Source organism: Pithys albifrons, chromosome 1 (assembly GCF_047495875.1).
Source record: "Pithys albifrons albifrons isolate INPA30051 chromosome 1, PitAlb_v1, whole genome shotgun sequence".
In the NCBI taxonomy this organism is placed as follows: domain Eukaryota; kingdom Metazoa; phylum Chordata; class Aves; order Passeriformes; family Thamnophilidae; genus Pithys; species Pithys albifrons.
The window spans coordinates 3,562,394-3,581,490 of NC_092458.1; the positions used below are offsets into that span (position 1 = coordinate 3,562,394).

The 19,097-nt window shown below is 37.8% G+C and overlaps 1 protein-coding gene across 1 annotated transcript in view; it reads right to left on the reverse strand.

Moving 5' to 3' along the window:
• The window catches only part of IL1RAPL1 (interleukin 1 receptor accessory protein like 1), a 748,261-nt gene that overhangs the window by 290,846 nt on the left and 438,318 nt on the right, over positions 1-19,097 (reverse strand). The window contains exons 4-5 of the mRNA XM_071569407.1: positions 7,225-7,411; positions 5,395-5,548 (exon numbers count right to left, since the gene is read on the reverse strand). Coding sequence (XP_071425508.1) covers positions 5,395-5,548; positions 7,225-7,411 — 341 coding nt within the window. The remainder of the gene's footprint in view (positions 1-5,394; positions 5,549-7,224; positions 7,412-19,097) is intronic.

Here is a 19,097-nt window from a genome sequence, read left to right on the forward strand (position 1 = left end):
TATTAGTCTTTGCACAGAAAAATGGTAAATAGAATTACTATCTGAGTATATTTTGGAATCAAATTAAATTAATTATGAACAAAAGGAATGAACATGAGGACTGATAAATATTAGGAACAGCTGAAGCAAGGAGATGCTGGGTACATTAAAAATGGTTCATCCCTGTCATTAACTGCAGAAACCAAGTGGAGTTCATGCTCAAGCTCTAAATGCTTGGAAAACAAGCCTCTTTATTCTTCTTTTTTTCTAACTTAGCACTTGCTAAAATTAAAGAGGTATGTACTTATTGCAGCACCTTTCTGCATTCCAGTGTATTGAATGAGAAAGAGCAGCACACCTTGAAAAAATTAAAGTCAACGTTTTGGGGGAAAAAAAAAGGTGAACATTTTGCCTAATACAGTCAGAATACAGTCCACTTAGAGTAGGCTATAACCTTCAAAGTGTGTGTGTGTGTCCCTTTAATTTTTTTTTATTATTATTCACACAATATGGTGGTTAACGCTATATAAAAGATGCAGGAGCTGTGAGGCCAGGCATATAAGTAATAATAATTATTTCTTCCTACTATTTATTTTTACAGTGATGTTTTCAGCTCTAAAAATATCTACATGCATATACTCATGTAAGATTTTCTACTATGCTAATGAAGACTAGTTCTGTCAGAAAGCAAGAGACAAAGTATATTCAACACATCCCAAACTTTCAGCCTTACTAAGAGGCAACTGCCAAACCAAAAAATTGCCTTTTTTTTTTTTCCTAAAGACAAAGAAAGTCATGGGTAGAAGACTGTAAAGAGTAAACTGGCACTTTCAAGATTGTTTCACAAATTTGTTAAACCAAGCCTATTTAATTTAAATAAAAAATACTGTCAATTCACATTGAGTTTAGTATTGCTATAACTTGATTGTAGACATGCTCAGATCTGTAAATCCAAACCTGTGCTCATTACAGCAAGAGTTGTTTTCAAAGGAACTTTAAGGGGTCACATGAATAAATAAAGACAACAAAGGGTATCTCTGAGGAGAGGATTCAGGAGTGAGAACTTAGTGATTAGCTATGATTCCATCTGCGAGGTATAAGGGCTTCTCACTTTTAACACAACAGAAAAATATATTTTAATATTTAAAACTAAAGCAGTCATGGAGGAAGTGAATAAGTAATGCTTTAACTGCATGATTGATGGGGATTGTTTGTTTTATGATGTTCATCATGGCAAACTATTTGTTGTTGTAGTGGGGACACATACTCTCCCTCTCAAACAAAGGCTGGACTTCATTTGACCTGAATAAAAACATGCAAAAATGGGAAGAGTTTTCAAAAGGTTTGATAGTAAAAGTAACAAAAAGAATATTATTAAACCTAATATTTAATTAAATCAATGCAGGAAAATATTTTTGACCCATGTTGTGCATTAAGACTAAATTAATACCATGCTGTTAAAATATGATTCTTTCCAAAGTCTGAACATACTCTTAATAAAGTATGTCAGAAAAATGAGGTATGTCTTAATTAAAATTCCACATGTAAAAGTAAAACTGCTAATCTGACCACTCTGAAAAGTCTACATATGACTTTGTACATGGCAGGGCTTTTTAGAATGTGTAATTGCATAACCACAGACCAAAAAGCAACCAATTAGGCTGTTTATGTGAATATCTTACTTAGTTACAAGCCAGTGTATAGTTTGCGTTTTGCAAAGCATGTAATTTCTACCTCATATCTAAGAACAACAAGAAAAGTTTTACCTTCTACTCTAATACTTGTGCATAATATTGGAAAGAGAACTTTTCATGAGTGTTTATAAGGTAAAAGAAAACCATTTCTAACCTTTCTCATATTGTCTGAAGACATTGTATCTTTTCCTCCTCGATATTTTTTTTTCAAACGGAGACAAAAACATTTATCTTAAAAGATCACCAGAAACTTCAGACTACTCTGAATGTCACCGTGCATTCAAAATACTTAAAGGACACATTCAAAGAAGATTTCAGGAAGTGGAAATGAGGACAAGGGGCCCGGGAAGAACACAGGGGAATTGTATGGGCATTTAGGGACAAGGTGAGGGAAGGGAGAAGGTCAGGGAAGCCAAGGCTCAGTAAGAATTGAGTCTGGTCAGGAATATCAGCTTCATACTGAGAACACTACAAATGTGTGCATATAAAAACCAATCTGGTTCATGGATTTCTTTCATCACAGGTGTTTGGATTTTTTTCTGTTTCTAGAAGAAACTTAGAAAGTGCAAATTCCAATCTTACATAAACACATACTTGGAAAGAGCACACAGAGAATGGAAAAAAGTAAGCGACTGTTTTCTAATGATGGGGGGTAATCGTGGCACGCCCACCATTACCACACAAGGTAATGATAATGAATACAGGGAGTTACTTTTCATAAATCCCAACTTGATAAACATGTTACATGTTGATAAACAGATTACATCTTCCTTCATGTTCTGAAAAGCTCGAGGCAAATTGTGAATTCTTACTCATATTTTTAATTTCTTTCATTCTAGCTAAAAAATATCTTTGGTAGAAAAACTCCAAATATCGTAGAAAAAATTTTGAATCCTTGAGGACCTGATGGAAGTTGATGGAATTTGTTGTCAGCAATAGTTCACACAAATGTCACCATTTATTGATATTGGCTGGTGACATGTTTGAGACTGTACATCTGAAAGACACATTATTCTTTTGCTTCCATTAATTATGTTTTCATTAATGCAGTAAGGAGATCAACTATCAAGTTAATTCTCTACTTTTAATTTGACATTTGCAAAATTAATTTCTTAGTTCCAAAATTAAAGTTTAATTCCTTTCCCACATCAAACAAACAGCCTTTCCCACCAACACTTATTTATTCTATAAATTCCTCCATGTATGCCCATGACAACTCAACCTGTATTTCAGGTCACAAAGAAAGCATGACAGACATTTAAAGACTGAATTTTTCCCTATAAAGCATTAAATAAAAGTCTTATCAAGACATCAAAACAGATGTAACAAAGTTTAGTAGGACTGTAAGTAAATCTGCTTGTTCTCTATATCATATAATATTACAAAGACGTTATAAGACCTACGGTACTACCTAAGGTGTTTACTAATTTGGGATTGTCCTCAAATCTTCTGAGGTTTGCAGAGGTGGAAATTGAATAATTCCCTCCATATGCATTCATTCATTTTTAGCACATCAAAATCAGCCAAGTCTCTTTCTGTCTCTGTCTGGTTAAACATTTAATACTGAACTACTACCTACACTACAAGGGATGAATTACATTTTTAAAAAATTATTCCTACAAATAGTAACATGCATCTGGTTCTAAGGTTTTTTATTTCTTTCTCTTTTCTGTCAGTCTGAGCCTGTTGAAACACTGCTGCATAGTGGAACCCCAACCATAAGGACAGAAGGGATCACTTGATGATGGAGGGAATGTGTGTGTGTGTGGCTCAGCTTCGCGAACGAAGATTTGGGCAGGGCTGTCCCCACGTGGGTGTGCCCTTCCAGCCTGCGCAGTGGATTTTAGGTGAGGCTCAGCGTGCGCAGAACTGGCCCCACCGTTTCAGTCCTGAGGTTCATCTGCCACGGCCGAGCGAGCTTGGACAGTGCCAGTGAAGTCCTCAGGACTAGAACCTACAGCACCCGGCATTTCCCAGGAGGTCTCCCATCCAAGTACTAATCCGGGGCTGACCCTGCTGAGCTTCCGAGATCTGACGGGATTGGATGTCAGGGAGGCATTTAACTGCCTTGATGGAGGGAATATGTACTCTTCAAATCTGCATATCATATATTGGAAAAGAGAACCGACAACCTCCTTCTGGCATAAATCACATGCTCGAAGAATCTGTCTCTGTTTTCTTTACATCAGTCAACCAGAGTACATGGATGTTTACTGTGAAGTTTATCACTCGACAGTAACTGGCTGCATGTACTGACCAGTAAATCAATTCCATACAACAACGAAGAGATCTTTATTATTGAGCTTAAATAAATGTAATTGATTGCTTGAAATATCTCAAAACAACATAAAAATATAATTTCTAAACTTACCTAACAGATGAAAGTTACATGCCATAATGCACTATAATTTCTGTTAATTTACAGGGCAAATGGGATACATTATAACAGAAAACAAACACTTTACCTTTAAAGGAAACTGTTGTAATGCAACCTAATGCACAACATAAATGTGTTACTAGATGCTGGTGTGCAATAAATTCATATTTTAGTTACTAAAAGGAACAAGAAAAGCCCAAAATACTATTTCTCTAAGATTTGTTTCTTGGTTTATTAGGTATTTTGAAGGCGCAAGAACTTACACATGTAAGCCTCTGTCAACCCCGTGGACCTAGTTCACCTCCAGTGTCCCAGAAAAATCCTCATTTTGCCTTCTTTTAGGAAATATACTGTAGAACTACACAGCATTGCTACATCATGAGGTATTCTTGTCTTTCATTGCTAGCCTGTAATTCTAAAGGCTAATTTTATACTTCAACTATACGTTTTACATATTTGTTAAACAAAGGTTAGGAGTTCAGTGAGGAATTGAAAATTCAGTGGACCATTCTTCATACTGTTCTGCTGCTGGGGACATTACTATTACACTATGTACTTTGCTTTCATCTATAATGGATTTTACATATTGATATGGTAGTTTTAAATGCAGATTATATTAAATGCATCTTATTCAATTGCTGTTTGCTAAATTATGAAGGGGGTTTATGTTACATAATTACACTGTGGAAACTTGATACTTCAAAATGTCTTTGAAGCCAAGACTAAATGGATTAAAAAAATAATCAGAGTAATGGAAAAAAGGTTAGTTGGTAGCCACAGTGAATGATGATTGAGATCAGCAAGTTCTTGAACTATAAACTACAGAAAGCAGAAAAAGAATACCAGAGGAAGAATGCTACTGATCCCCAGTCCTGCGCCGCTTAAGCACCTGTCACACAGTTGCAAAGGTCTCACTGGGCCAGACCTACTGCTGTTGGGTTGTGGCTACAGCTATTCTAACATCCAAAGACAATTAGAACTAATACTATTGGGCTATTGCTACAGCTATTTTTAAATCCCAAGGCATTTAATCACATGAAGTATGATAGACTTAATGATCTTATTTTCTCTTAGGGGTAGTGCTTGCTGAATTTACCTGTTCCTTGACCACATTTTCCAGTCAAAAAAAAAAAAAAAAAGAAAAAGAGCTTTTGGAACAGAGCAAAAATCAGACTTCTCAATGCGTTGCAGATATCACCGTGAAGTATTCAGGACAGCTCTAATGTATTAACCATTCTTATCTAGGTAAAAGGTATAATGACTCAAATAGTCACAACTCAAATCACAACATTCAATATCTATTTTTTTTAATAAATACAGGAGATAGCAAGATTCTGTAATTACCTGTAACAGTTAATTCCGTTGTTCTTCTGACAACAAAGAATCCATACTTTAACTCACAGGTGTAATTTCCAATGTCATCCTCTCTGACTTCCCGAATGACAAGAGTGTCCTTTTTAAACACAATACTTGATCTCCATGTCTTTGACTTGCATTCCTGTTTAAAGACAATATAACACTTCAGTGACTGTGTTCTTACACTTAAAATGGACAGCTGTTGACGATGCTGCTTAAAGCCAAGGTGGCCAGGCAAGAGCCCAGGCTAGTTACAAACTTTGTCTACACCAAATGTCTAAAAATCCAGTCCATTTAGGTGCTGATTAAAAAGAAAAAAAGACTGCAAATTTACCATCTGATTTAATATTTGTGCCTCTGACAAAAAGGAGTTGATTCCTTTGGTGGTTTTCTTTTGACATTAGTTTGCTGAGTTGTTCCTATTCAATTTACTTATTTACCATTATGCTTATGTTGTGATCTACAACTTTTATATTGCCAGCAGCTACAGGCTGTAGGGAATTTTTTTTATTTTAATTCAATTTAAAAAAAATAAATTAGAGAAACAGAAGAAAATGAGATTGAGGACAAATATATATATATATTTATAAAAAAATCTTAAAATCAAAGCTCTCTGAACTTAGAATAGGTGAATTTTTAATCTACAAAAATTGTATTACAAACTCAAAATCCAGATAAGAATAAGAAATGAAATAATGAAAATCAAGATGAGAATAAACAAATAATTGGTTATATTTCTTCTGTCTTATATGTATGGCCAGACTTTGCAAATGAAGATTTGGGAAGGGCTGTCCCCACGTGGGTGTGCCCTTCCAGCCTGCACAGTGGATTTTAGGTGAGGCTCAGCGTGCGCAGAACTGGCCCCACCGTTTCAGTCCTGAGGTTCATCTGCCACGGCCGAGCGAGCTTGGACAGTGACAGGGAAGTCCTCAGGAGTGTCTACAGCACCTGGTACTAACCAGGGCTGACCCTGCTTAGAATCCGAGATCTGACGGGATCGGATGTCAGGGAGGCATTGAACTGCCAGGGAAGGGCACCCAAGGAGACTCAAACTCAGGTACTTGGGATTCAGAGTCCAGAGTGCTCTCCTTTACACCATGGGACCACCCTCTGTCTTACATATGCTGTCAGTAAGTTGGTCATTACTATTCTAGGCCACAAAACTTTACTTACTAGAAAGCATAGTCTTGTAAACCATAACTAAAAGCATTTATGTGAACAGGTAAATTATCAGACTTCAGAAAAATAATTAGAATGCATGCCTCTGTAGAGGTCTGTGTACAAAAAAATACACAGAATATCAACTTCAGCTTTACTGGACAGTTTGGGATCTTTAGGTGGAGAACTGACGTATCGAGGATTTCATGTAGATAGTAAGAAGTGCAGAACTCAAGGTGTTGTTCACAGACCTTCAAGTGCACTGCCCACAGGCATCACTACAATTTAGCCTTTAAGTAAAAATCTAGAACTCAGTACACAATCTTAAGATAAAAACAATGAATTATATTTGCAAATATAACAAGTTACGTAGAAACTAAAGTTTTGGTATCTTTGCTGAATTTCATGCTGCAAAATAAAGCCATTCATTCAGCTAAGAGCATGCTTAGCATGCACAGATATCTCATAATGTTTACAAACAAAAAAGTGTACCATTTGAATTTCTCTCTCAATTAGTTAATTCCTTTTTATCAATGATTCTGTTGTCTGTTCTTAACAAATTTTAAAACAATCCAAGCTTAATAACACATTGAGATCATGGAAACAAAAAGAACATTGCATAATACCTTGTTGAAGATATAAACACCTTGCATTCCTTACCTTATACCACAGAATTTCAGGCTCCCTAAATGGAAATAAAAAATCCTCAATTTCAGGGCATGAGATTTCCTTGCTTTTGCTAAGTTCAGCTTTCTCAAAATATTTCATCTTTGAATTGTAGCAAAGTCCAGTGTCATTTTCACCCACCGTCAGCGAGATGGACACTTTCATACAGTAAGTTGAGTTTCTGTTATGAAATAAAAATAGAAAGAAAAGTCTAATATCAAAAAAAAAGAATAATTGCCAGTGTACATGACATTGTTTTTCATTCCAAGAAGAGGTTAGTAAATTTTGTGTGTATTTTATAGCTGTACATCGTAACTTTACTTCTCTCTCACCAGTGATTACAGTATTTAAAAGGTGTTGATTTGCCTTACTCTCTGACTAAAAGTTTCTCTCTCATCAAAATCTTTTTAACATTAGTGTCCTTACTGTGTTTGAGAACAATTTCCCAAAAAATAAGTATACAATACAAGATCTACGTATTTACCAGTGAAACTAGACAAGCAACTTGCTCACAGGCACCACTATGGAAGCTTTCAGGAGGGAAGAGATCATGTTGTAGTACCACAAGAAAATGACAAATTGGAATTCAAGCCCCACACCAGGAACCACCTATTCATCAGCTCTGAGCATTCCTTAAAGTGGAAGTGCTAGCCTGTTGGAGGTGGCAAGTACATGGATGCAAGAATGGAGAAGGGCAAGAGACCGCCGGACAGAATTTGACGGAGGGAAGGTCCAGGAGGACCAACCCTGAACTGGACTGTGCTTTTACTACGGACTTTGCCTGTTTCTACCCCTGTTCCTTTTCCTTGAGTTCATGCTGTCTAATGTCTCTCCCAGTTCCAGAACCTTCCCCCAGGCAGGCAGGTGCCTAGCAACAAGGAGACAGCTACCATTGGCCAGCTCCCTCTAGGGGGCGGCCCTGGCCCTGCCTGTCACCAGTCCACGCCCAAGTTCACTCCCCCCTAGTTTGCCTACCCTATGGGCTGAGGTGGATTTGCATGCTCCACCTCAGCTCCACCCCTTTTCCAGAACCTTCCCTATCCCAAGTTATATAAACCCCTGTTTCCCCCCAATAAAGTTGGATCAGCCTAGATCTTCGGATCAGGTCAGACCACCCTTGGCTCCTTGGTGTTTGTTCTCAGCTCGCGAGGCAAACCATACCTTGGGTCAAGGGATAGCCGCGAACGACAGCTCAGCAGGCAGTCTGCGAACCCCGTCGCTGGTCTGGTCCCTTCCCGAAAGAGACCAAGACTGCGACACTAGCCTTTTTGCAGACTTTAATTAACAAGAGTCTTGTGATCCTGTTAATTATAGAATGAAGGATGTTTCAACCTAATGCACTGCCAGCTTGTTTAACCTTAGCCTTCAATCCCCACCGTCCCAGGACAAAATGTTGCTTCTGCATTACCTACAGGCTTCATTAGTTTGGGCTCTCTCCTGAAACTTATTACTACCTCTTCTGCTGGATGTTGATAAACCAGAGAGTAGAGAAGGTTGTCTGCCTTCCCACATTTCACTATGTGCTTTAATTAGGCTCAGAGACAAAATCACTTGAATTTTTACTTTTTTTTTTTTTTCAGTTGAGTTTCCAGGTGGGCAGTAAATAAGTGTGTAAAGTTGAATACTCCCCAGAAACACACTGTGACAATGCAAGATTTCTCTCCTACTGTTTTGTAAATGCATTTGACCCATGATCTGCTGAAAGAGGATCCTGCAGAGGAAACATTCTCTCCTTATCTCCATTCTCAGCCTCTTTGAGTTGATTGCTTATTTACAATAGAGTCATGCGTGCCAGACATGGCAGAATCTCAAAGATTGATTTCTCAATAACTGTTTCCTTTCTCTGTTCAATAAGAAGGGACAGAAATGCTTAAGGATAAAGAATAAGAAAACTTAATTCAAAGAACTCTAGAGTCCAGTTTTTGTAGAGAAAATGTAACCCCTGTAAGGGAAGGTCTATACTTAACTATAAAATTAGACAGGAGTCATAGAAAGTAAATTCTGGAACAGAATGACCCTTAGGTAGTCAGCTAATTCATGGATTTGTAAGGAAAATAAACAAAAAATTATTTCCTTATAATGTAGCTGTAAGTATAATTTATTACTCTGTTCAAGCATCTGGCTGTATAAAGCAAATAAAGTTATTTAAACCTTATGCAAAGCAAAGAATGAATTCACTGAATATGGATCTCTCTTGCTGCTTTTAAGATGTTCAAGGGCTGATCATTATTCTCACATGTACATTCAAATAGAAATCACCTCTTTTTTAAAGAACATTCATGTATCTTATGTTATTCCTCCCTTAAGGTATTACTTGAAATATTTTTTTTAATTGTGTGTCTTGGAAAATGCATAACAGGTCAATTAATTTAGTTTTTCCAAATCAGAAAATTTATTTTTCTTTGTTCTTTAAAGACCTGTCCCTTGGAAACAGGGAGAAGGCCTGAATACTCCATGAAGCTCTGAGGTTCAAGAGCACCCTAACTAGATGGGAGGATTCTGTTCCTGGATGGCAGGAAATAATATAAAGTGAGGTATTTGGCTATACAATTTTCATATTTATATAGTCTCTTTTGATCCTTCCTCTGTGTTTGAGCATTATGTTTTGTTTATATTACTGAACCTCATGATTTGAATATTTCTAGAAGGACCTGTCACCGAAAAAACACAAAAAACACCAAAAAACCCAAACCCAACCAAAAACCAAACACACAAAACCCAACAACTGTCCTCCATTCTCTGAGAAAGCAAGGTAAGTAAAATTGTCACATAGGGACCCTTCAGTATTCAGACAGTATTGTGCAAAAATTATTATTTAATGTTTTAATCTACTAAAAATACTCTGTTCTGAAATTGCCAGAGATAGAATTCTTTCTGAGACACATCCAAGTTTCCATCGCAATAGCAATCCTTTACCAGATGCAACTAAGGCTTTCTGCTCCAGAACAGAAATATTTTTGAAATATCCCAGAATGTTTAAGTTCATTGTTTTAAGATGATGTTTCTTAACTGTCAGACACAAAGTTGTCCTGGGCTGAGCTGGCAAAACGCCAACTGTCCAGGACAGAGTGAAAGAGGTTCCTCCTCCCCCCAGCCAGCCAAGGGAAAAAGAAGAGGGAGAGAGGAAAAAAAACTTCCAAAGCCAGGTCTATGCTGAAACTAACTACATGTATTTATACAGAGAAGAGAAAATTAAGAGGATACTACAATATAACACACACTTACACAAGTTATGTATAACAAGAAATAACTTCCCACTTCCCAGTAAACACAAATTCTACCATTTTTAACTACAAATCATTCTAGAGAAGTCAATTCTTCAGAGACAGACTTAAGCAGAGAGAAAAGCTAGGAACAAATATTTTACTTCCCTCAGAGAACATGATGTTAAGCCGGTGCTCTGGGCTTGGGCCTCCCCATCCCTCCTGGGACAGCAGAGTGTCTTGCTGGGACCACAGCTGTGAAGCAACTGACCAAGCCACTCCCACACACCAGCTCTTACCCCTTTTGAGATGATGCAATATGGTATGGAATACAATATTATTGGCCAGAAGAAGTCAGCTGTTAGCTAGCTCAGTCCAGCTCAAGTCAGCTGACAATTCCCAGGCCTAGCCTAACTTTTAAAACCTAAATTTAGGACCAATTGGCCAAACCCATAACAAAAGTACTAACAATTTTGAGTGGATTCTTTGTCAGCTGAGTTCCCTAACATAATTTTCTTTCAAAATCCCAAAGTTTCATCAAAAGAATCTAAAGTTCCAAATGCCCACTGGTAAGACAGACTTTCTGTCGCAGGTTTGGCCCAGCTGTTGCCAACCCTGGACTGGCCCCCTTTCCCCCTCCCAAAACTTTCCCAGCAAAGGAAAGGGAAAAAAAAACTGAAAAGAAACGCACTCTAAAGAAACTGAACTGAATAAAAAGAATAAATTATATTTACTAACATTTACAAACCACACTGTATACACAATACGTAGGATCCCACCCCCCAGGGGAGAGGGGAAGGGAGAAAAGGGGATTGATTAGCTGGAAAATAGGGAAGACACCAACCCAACCTAAAGAAACCGAATGAATCAAAACAAACACAATTAAAAACTTCAAGTAAGGGGAACAAGAATGAAACAATCTCACCCAGGACAGGAGAAACACCAGGGACCGGAGGGACCAGACCTTCACCACCTCCCTCCAGCTCCTCAGCCAAGGACCGGAAGAAGGGAAAAAAAACTACTCCCCCACTGCTACGTGGAAGACAGGTGTGGAATACTTGTAACTTCTTTAGATACAATGGTTACTGGGGAAGCCATGGGTCAAACCATTACACTTTCTTATTCTGACTCAAATACTAACTGCACTCTGAGTCTGACTCATCTCATACTCTGTGTCAGAAGTCAAGGGTGTTGGGTGGAAACAAAGCTCAAAAGGACTGGTACAGAAGGCAGAGTAACACAAAGAGTCTGAGCAAACAAACCAAGCTAATGGGCTCATAGAACATTAGCCCAACATTAGTAAGAAAACTCAGCAGCCTCCAGGTGGGAATGAAGAAAGAGGAAGTGAATTTGCTGATTATAGCTAGAGCATGAAGGATACAGTTGATGTCAAACCTCTCAGGTAGCAGGAAAAGTATCAGGCAGCAGAGCCCTCTGGCAAGCATGCACATACTGCAGGGGGTAAAAACTCTTCATGTGGTAGAACTAAGAAAATTTTCCATATTTGTTCTACTGGAGGTGTCAGACAAGAAACAAAAAACATACAAAAATCCCTATGTCATGAATTTAAGGCATCTTAATAACCTGTAGCACTTAATAAGTGCTAAAGTAACTGTGCTTTAATTCACTTATGATACTTCTGGGGAGTTCTTTTGTTTGTTTGTTTCCCATTTTTTTTTCCCCTGAAAATAGTAATAAGAACAGGTGACAAGTTAGTCAATTAATTGTTCCCTAATCTGTCCAGTTACAAATATTCCAAAGTAAAATTATCTAGAACCCATTCACACACATAAGTGAACCTTTTCATTTTCCTCTTTTATTCAAATAGATTTCAAGCACTGAAATAGTGAGATCTAAAAAGTACAAAATACAAAAACAGGAAACAACAAGCTGTATGAGTATTTTTATTAAAGACAAAAAATCCACTTAAAGTTATCTTATAAAATAGTTAAATTAGTAACTTGTTAGAGAGAAAAGGAGGGGGAAGAACAGGAGACACAATGGAGAAAACAGACAAGACTACACATAGATCAAGAGTAGCTTCTCTAAACTTTAGCATTTGCAATATGAACACCTAAATTTAAAGGAATTGCTTAGAAAACTAAGCACTTAAATCATGATTTCTTTAAAAAAATCCAACTCTATAATGGGCTAAATGGGTTACTCTTATGAAATTATGCTTTTCTCCCTACGAAAAACCACCAGTAATTGTCAATCTTCTCTTCAACCTCATCACAGCGAGCTCAGCAGTGGATTTATACAGCTCAGTACTCCCCAGGCAGCATCCCTCATCATACCAACTCATGGCAGAAGAAGGGAAACTGGGACTCTACTTGTTACTTGTCCACTCTGATGCTTTGCCATTATGTTATTTACCATGGTAAACAAACTGAAGAGTAAACAGGAAGCCAAAAAAAAATCCCTTTTATGTTTCCCTCATCATACAAAGTGAGTCAGAAAAGTAACTGTATTTCCAACTCCTCCTAAACTGGGCATTAAAAAAGAAAGTCTGAGAAAACTCCTTTCATCACAACTTTATTTTAAACTTTAAAAAGTAAACTTAGCCACTGACATCAATATCCATTTTTTATAAATGGTCCAGCTTTTGTTGACTTCCTTAATTAGTTTTTTCATGGTTTTGCAGACACAATTTTGTCCTTTTTCAGTCCAAGTAACTTCTGTGAGAATTATTTGGATGCCTGAAAGCTGGATAGAGAAGCATTCATTCAAGAGAGAAACAAAACCACGTTATTGATAATCAACTCGTGTTCTTGGTCAGTAGCTCCAAAGGCTCTTTGTGAGCTTTAAAACTTTTGCACAAAATTTTTTAAAGCCTCTTACATAGCAGCAGGGTTGTTTGAGGACATGCCTGAGGCCTTGGGCCACATGGTGAGGGAGGAAGGCCAGCGTACCAATCTGCAACCAGAATTGTTGTTGTGCAATGAGGTCCCCTTGGTGGTGAGATCTGATACCCCCAGCAGTCTGTGACTTCTGGACCATATTTTCAGTACAGCAGTTCACAAACTTTATAAGCAATGTTCCCTTTTGTTGAGTTTGGTTTAGATTTCCTTGTGGTTTTTTTTGTTTGTTTGTTTGTTTGTTTGGGGTTTTTTTGTGTGTGTGTGTGTGTTTTCATTTGCCCAAACTCTGGAATGGCTGACTCCCACACTCCTTGGATCTGATAGCAGAAATTACAGATTGCCTTTTCCACAAAGCTTCCAGAGCCAACAGAGTTGCAAGTGCTGAGGCAGTGCTTCAGGCATGGGGAAGAGAGAAGAAAAGTGGAGGGAAATGGACAGAAGCCAGATGGAATTTTCCTCTGTGCTTTAGAAATTATCTTCTGCTTCCATACCCTGGGGGACCAACCCAGTTTGGAAATTGCTTTGACCTCAATTGAATTACATAAGTACTGATTTTTTTCCCTCAAGGGTCATCTAATTATGTGCATGATACTATGAAATAACCCACTGCACACAAGCCTCCAGGACTATTTGAATATCAATACTCTGCAAAATACTTGTTGTAACAGGTTTGAATTAGTCACATTGAAAAATAGTTTGGTTTTAATGCCTGCTTCCACCCTAGGAAACCAACACCATCACATTTTACCTTCTTCTGACACAAGTGCTACATGTTGCCATCCCAAATTACTCCTCTCCAAACCAGCAAAAAGATGTCAAAGTACAAAGTCTGGGTTACAGTAATGCTTTCCTTGTATTGGAGGGAGCTATTGACTGATGTGAAAAGCCTTCTATTGATGTTCTGAACAATAAAAATTAAATAAAAATTAGCCTTTAGAAAACGAATTTAATTTTCTTATCTTTAATATACCTTAAAGTTCCTTTTATGAGTAAACTAGGAAAAATATATATTTTTAATTGATTTTCTGAATGATCTCTGTTGTTTTTAAAGTCTAAGTGAAACTTATTCCTTTTCAAAAGCTGGAATCAATCTTATATTGATTTCCACATTTTAATAAAGCACCGTTTTCTTAGTACAAAATACTTGGGCAAAATTCTGACAACAAAGTTAATTAGAGAACTTGTACTAGAAATTACATGAAAAGAAAAATTACATAAAATTAACTACTATGTTTTCTTTAAAATGAAAGCTTCCTTTCATAGAAATCAACAGAAAAAAACCAAAACACCTCTTTACAGTACAGGAATACAAAACTATTCCTGTAATGTAACTCTGTACTGCTACAGTATATGAATATAAATTTAAACACATTTTACTTGAAGTTAAAGCTTTCTTACAGATAACTTTAAAAGTCTCTTATTCTTACAACATATATTGCTGTACTCTACATGTCTATGCATCCATTCTTATAAATCAGTCATAGCAGGGATTTCAATGATTTCAAAACTAATTAAGTAGAATACGTGTTTCAAGAAAGTTACCAAATAAAGATTTAAAAAGCATATTAATCTTACACCTGTATGTCATTCACTGTGACTAAAGCTGAGTTTTAAAAACATCTTTTTATTAAAATATTTGGAATGGGATCTCCTCCAGAGAACAGCACTTACATATGGATTGCAAATAAAAACTTTAGAGATAATTAAAAAGGATAAGAAAAAAATCAAAAAAGCATTGTACTGCTCACAAGACAAAGAGTGAGTAAAATATGGATTACCACTAGTCTAAATTTAATAGCACATTTAATATTTTAGTGCTGCTTACAAATTTAGTACTAAATTAGCTGCTCACTTCAGTAAGGCTTCCCAGGATTGTTAGTGAAGAAATTTTGGGCCAGTGAGTCATGAAGTGCTAAAATGGAGACATGTCAGAATGATATTAAATATTTTCACTGCAGCAGATCAATGTATATTCCCAAAGGAGATGGAAGTATGAAGAGCTGAGCAATTGTATCCTTACAGAAGAAAACCCTTTAGCTTTACAAACTGCAGTAGGGAGGTAATACCTTAGCATGAAACATCTCTGGGTATACTATCTCCTCATAATTCGGGAGATGATGGCAATTGGTTTTTCTTAGGAACCCATGAGTATGAAGAAGAGTAATTTTTATACCTTACTTAGCACTATGTGCCAGAATACCAGAAGTACAGTACTGTGGCTTCCTCAGAAAACTACCAGTTAACAGAGTTTTATTATTCCTCCAATTTCTTTCATTTATGAAGTAACAACACCTCAAAATGGCTGAGAATGGAAGGGAACACTGCATGTCATCTGGTCCAATCTCCCTGATCAAGCAGGGTCACCTTGCCCAGGAGTATGACCAGACCACTTTTAAATATCACCAAGGATGGAGACTCCACAATCTTCCTGGGTAAACTGTTCTGGGGTTTAGTCACCATCACAGTGAAAAGGGTTTTCTGATGTTCAGATGGAATATTCTGCAATTCAGTTTGTGCCCATTACCTCTGGTCCTGTCACCAGGAAATTGTGAAAAGAGTCAGTCTCCATCCTCTTTGAATCCTCCCTTCACATATGTGTATACCTCACTGAAATGTACCTGTGCCTTCTCTTCTCCAGGCTAAGCAGTCCCAGTTCTCTCAGCCTGTGCTCATGGGAGAGAAGCTCCAGTTCCTTGATCATCTTCATGCATCTTTACCAGACTCTCTCCATGTTTCTCTTGCACCAGGGAGTCCAGAACTGAACACCACTGGTCTCACCATTGCTGAGTAAAGAGGAAGGACCACCTCCCTTGGTGTGCTGGCAACACTGTCTAATGAAGCCCAGGTTGTCATTAACCTTTTTTTTTGCCACTGGGGAACATTACTGGTTCATGTTTAACTTGGTCTTCACCAGAATGTCTAGGTCCTCTTCTGCAAAGCTGCATAATTGTTGTTAATGGCACCTCTTTTTTCTCAGGTAGTTTTTCACTGGCATGGGGTAGAGGAGAATTTTTAAACAAAAGTACTTTTCCAAGTAATATATAAAAGGTACAGAAAAAATAGTTGGTATGAGAATGACTGGGGAAAAATGCATGCTTTTTGAAGGTAGAGTTACTTAGAATTATGTTTACTGTTTGGTGCAACAGAGGGGATTGTCCCGCTCTGCTCTGCACTGGGGTGGCCTTCCCTTGAATATTGTGTGCAGTTTTGGGCACCACAATATGAAAAAGTCATTAAGATATTAGAGAGTGTCCAAAGGAGGGCAATGAAGATGGTGAAGGGCCTTGAAGGGAAGCCGTGTAAGAAGGAGCTGAGGGCACTTGGTCTGTTCAGCCTGGAGAAAAAGAGATTGAGGTGAGAAGTCACTGCAGTTACAACTTCCCCATGAGGGGAAGAGAAAGGGCAGACACTGATTTCTTCTCTGTGTTCACCACTGACAGGACCCAAGGGAAGGGCCTGAAGTTGTGTAAGGGGAGGTTTAGATTGGATATTAGAAAAACATTCTTTCCCCAGAGGGTGATTGGGCACTTGAACAGGCTCCCCCAGGTAAGTGGTCACAGCACCAAGCCTGCCAGAGCTGAAGTGTTTGGACTGAGCTCTCAGGCACATGGTGTGACTCTTGGGGATGGTCCTGTGCAGGGCAGAGTTGGACTTGATGATCCTTGTGGGTCCATTGCAACTCAGTATATTCTGTGATTCTGTGAAATATATTGCAGAATTTGCACCAGGTTCATCCAGCAGCTGGGCTAAGGACATGCACCCCATAGGTGGGCATGCACACACACACACACACACACACACACACACGTGCACACAGACACACACAAACAGACACAGACACACACACACACACACACACACACACACGCACACGTGCACACACACACACACAGACACAGACACACAGACACACACAGACACAGGCACACACACACACACACAGACACACACAGACACACAGACACAGACACAGACACACACAGACACAGGCACACACACACACACACACACACACACACACACAGACACAGGCACACACACACACACACACACGCACACGTGCACACACACACACACAGACACAGACACACAGACACAGACACACAGACACACAGACACACACACGTGCACACACAGCCACTCACACAGACACCTGTACAGATGAACTGTTCTAGCCGAAATAATGAACTGCAGAGCTGACCCAATCCAGTTCCTCCACTCCAGCTGAGGAAGTTGAAGTCAGCTGGTGGAACACATAAATACACAAGCACAAAACACAGGTGCCTCCAGCAACTGGCCTTAGACTCTCAGCTCAGGAGCAGGCCCCAGGGCCACTGCTCTCTCCAGCTGCTGGCACTGGCACATCACAGTCCTCACCAGCTGCCAGATCTCAGACAATTTATCCTGCCCACCAGGCAAGCCAGCTCATGTGCCAACACCTTCTTAGTGTAGGCAACACAGCCACTTGGAAAATTGAAATGCCCTTTAATGTGAACATGAGAGTAAACATCATCAGTATATTTTCACTGAAAGGCCTTTCACTTCTTTCTCCCCCTTATCTCTTTGCCTTTGATACTCTACTCCCTCTATATCCCACTCCAGTTCTCAGTATACATTAATCTCTTTGCCTCTTTGGTCCTTCCCTTAAAAATTCCCAAATAAGATTCATGCAGCCTCAAAATCATTTCAAAAGATCATTCAGCAATATTCTTACTCCCTAATCTATTTCAACCATAATTTTTGTGCTATTATAATGTTTACACTAGTATATAAATAATTATCAATATATAGATAATGTATCAATGTAACTTATTTAAGTCCTAAATATTCTCCAAACATTTAATTTTTTTGTTCTCAAGAAAATAGCAGAAATATTTATCTTCTAAGCAAACAATTTTGGAGCTACTACAAACAAAACAAATATAAAATACTAGCAAAAATGCCCCCAAAAATGTCAGGATACCATAATTATAAGTGTTATCATAAAACTGTACTGTGAGAAGGAGCAAGAGCACATAAAAATCAGAAGAACCTGTTGCTTTCTAACACAGCAGTTGTTTGTTTTTTAACAGCACTTTTTAGGGGAAATCTTCCATTGTAATTATGTACTAGTAACTACTACTCCATAACACTGATGCTTCCTGTATAATTTCTCTCTCCTCTTAAACATTTTAGTTTCTAATTTCTGAAAGATAAAGAGCAACAATGAAATGCTGAGATCTTGAATAAGAGCAGAAACTTCAGTACCAAAGAAAATATGTGAGGAAGGTGTTTTCTTGAACTGTGAAAAGTGTGAAAAGTACTGATGTAACATAAATGTTTTGAACAACATGATTTTGAAGTCCTCATATTTTGTTTCCTTCTGCTGCTGGTTGAAATTTATGAGACAATCTTGTTAATATCGAAACCAATAGTAGAAGCCCTACAGTCTTCAGTCTATAGAGCCAGATTTTTCCTTTTTACATGTATGCATTCTCTGTTGGTGATAAGAACATCATTACTGTTATTCTAAGATGTGTTGACAACAGAATATTGGCTCTTAAGAATTTCTTTGCCCCTTATTTCAGCATCCCCATTAAGTTACCAACATTTCTGTTGTTGCATTAAAAAATTTTCTAAGTAGCTAATTTTTAAATCTCCATCATTACAAAATAGCAATGGCTGTAGTGCAGCAGTTAATAAAACACATACATGTATGTATAATGGAATCTAAATTGTCTAAGAAATGAAGGTTACATTATCAGAAGTGGAACGATAATTAGAAAGTTTTTACATTTTATGTATGTTTGAATGAATAAGTTCA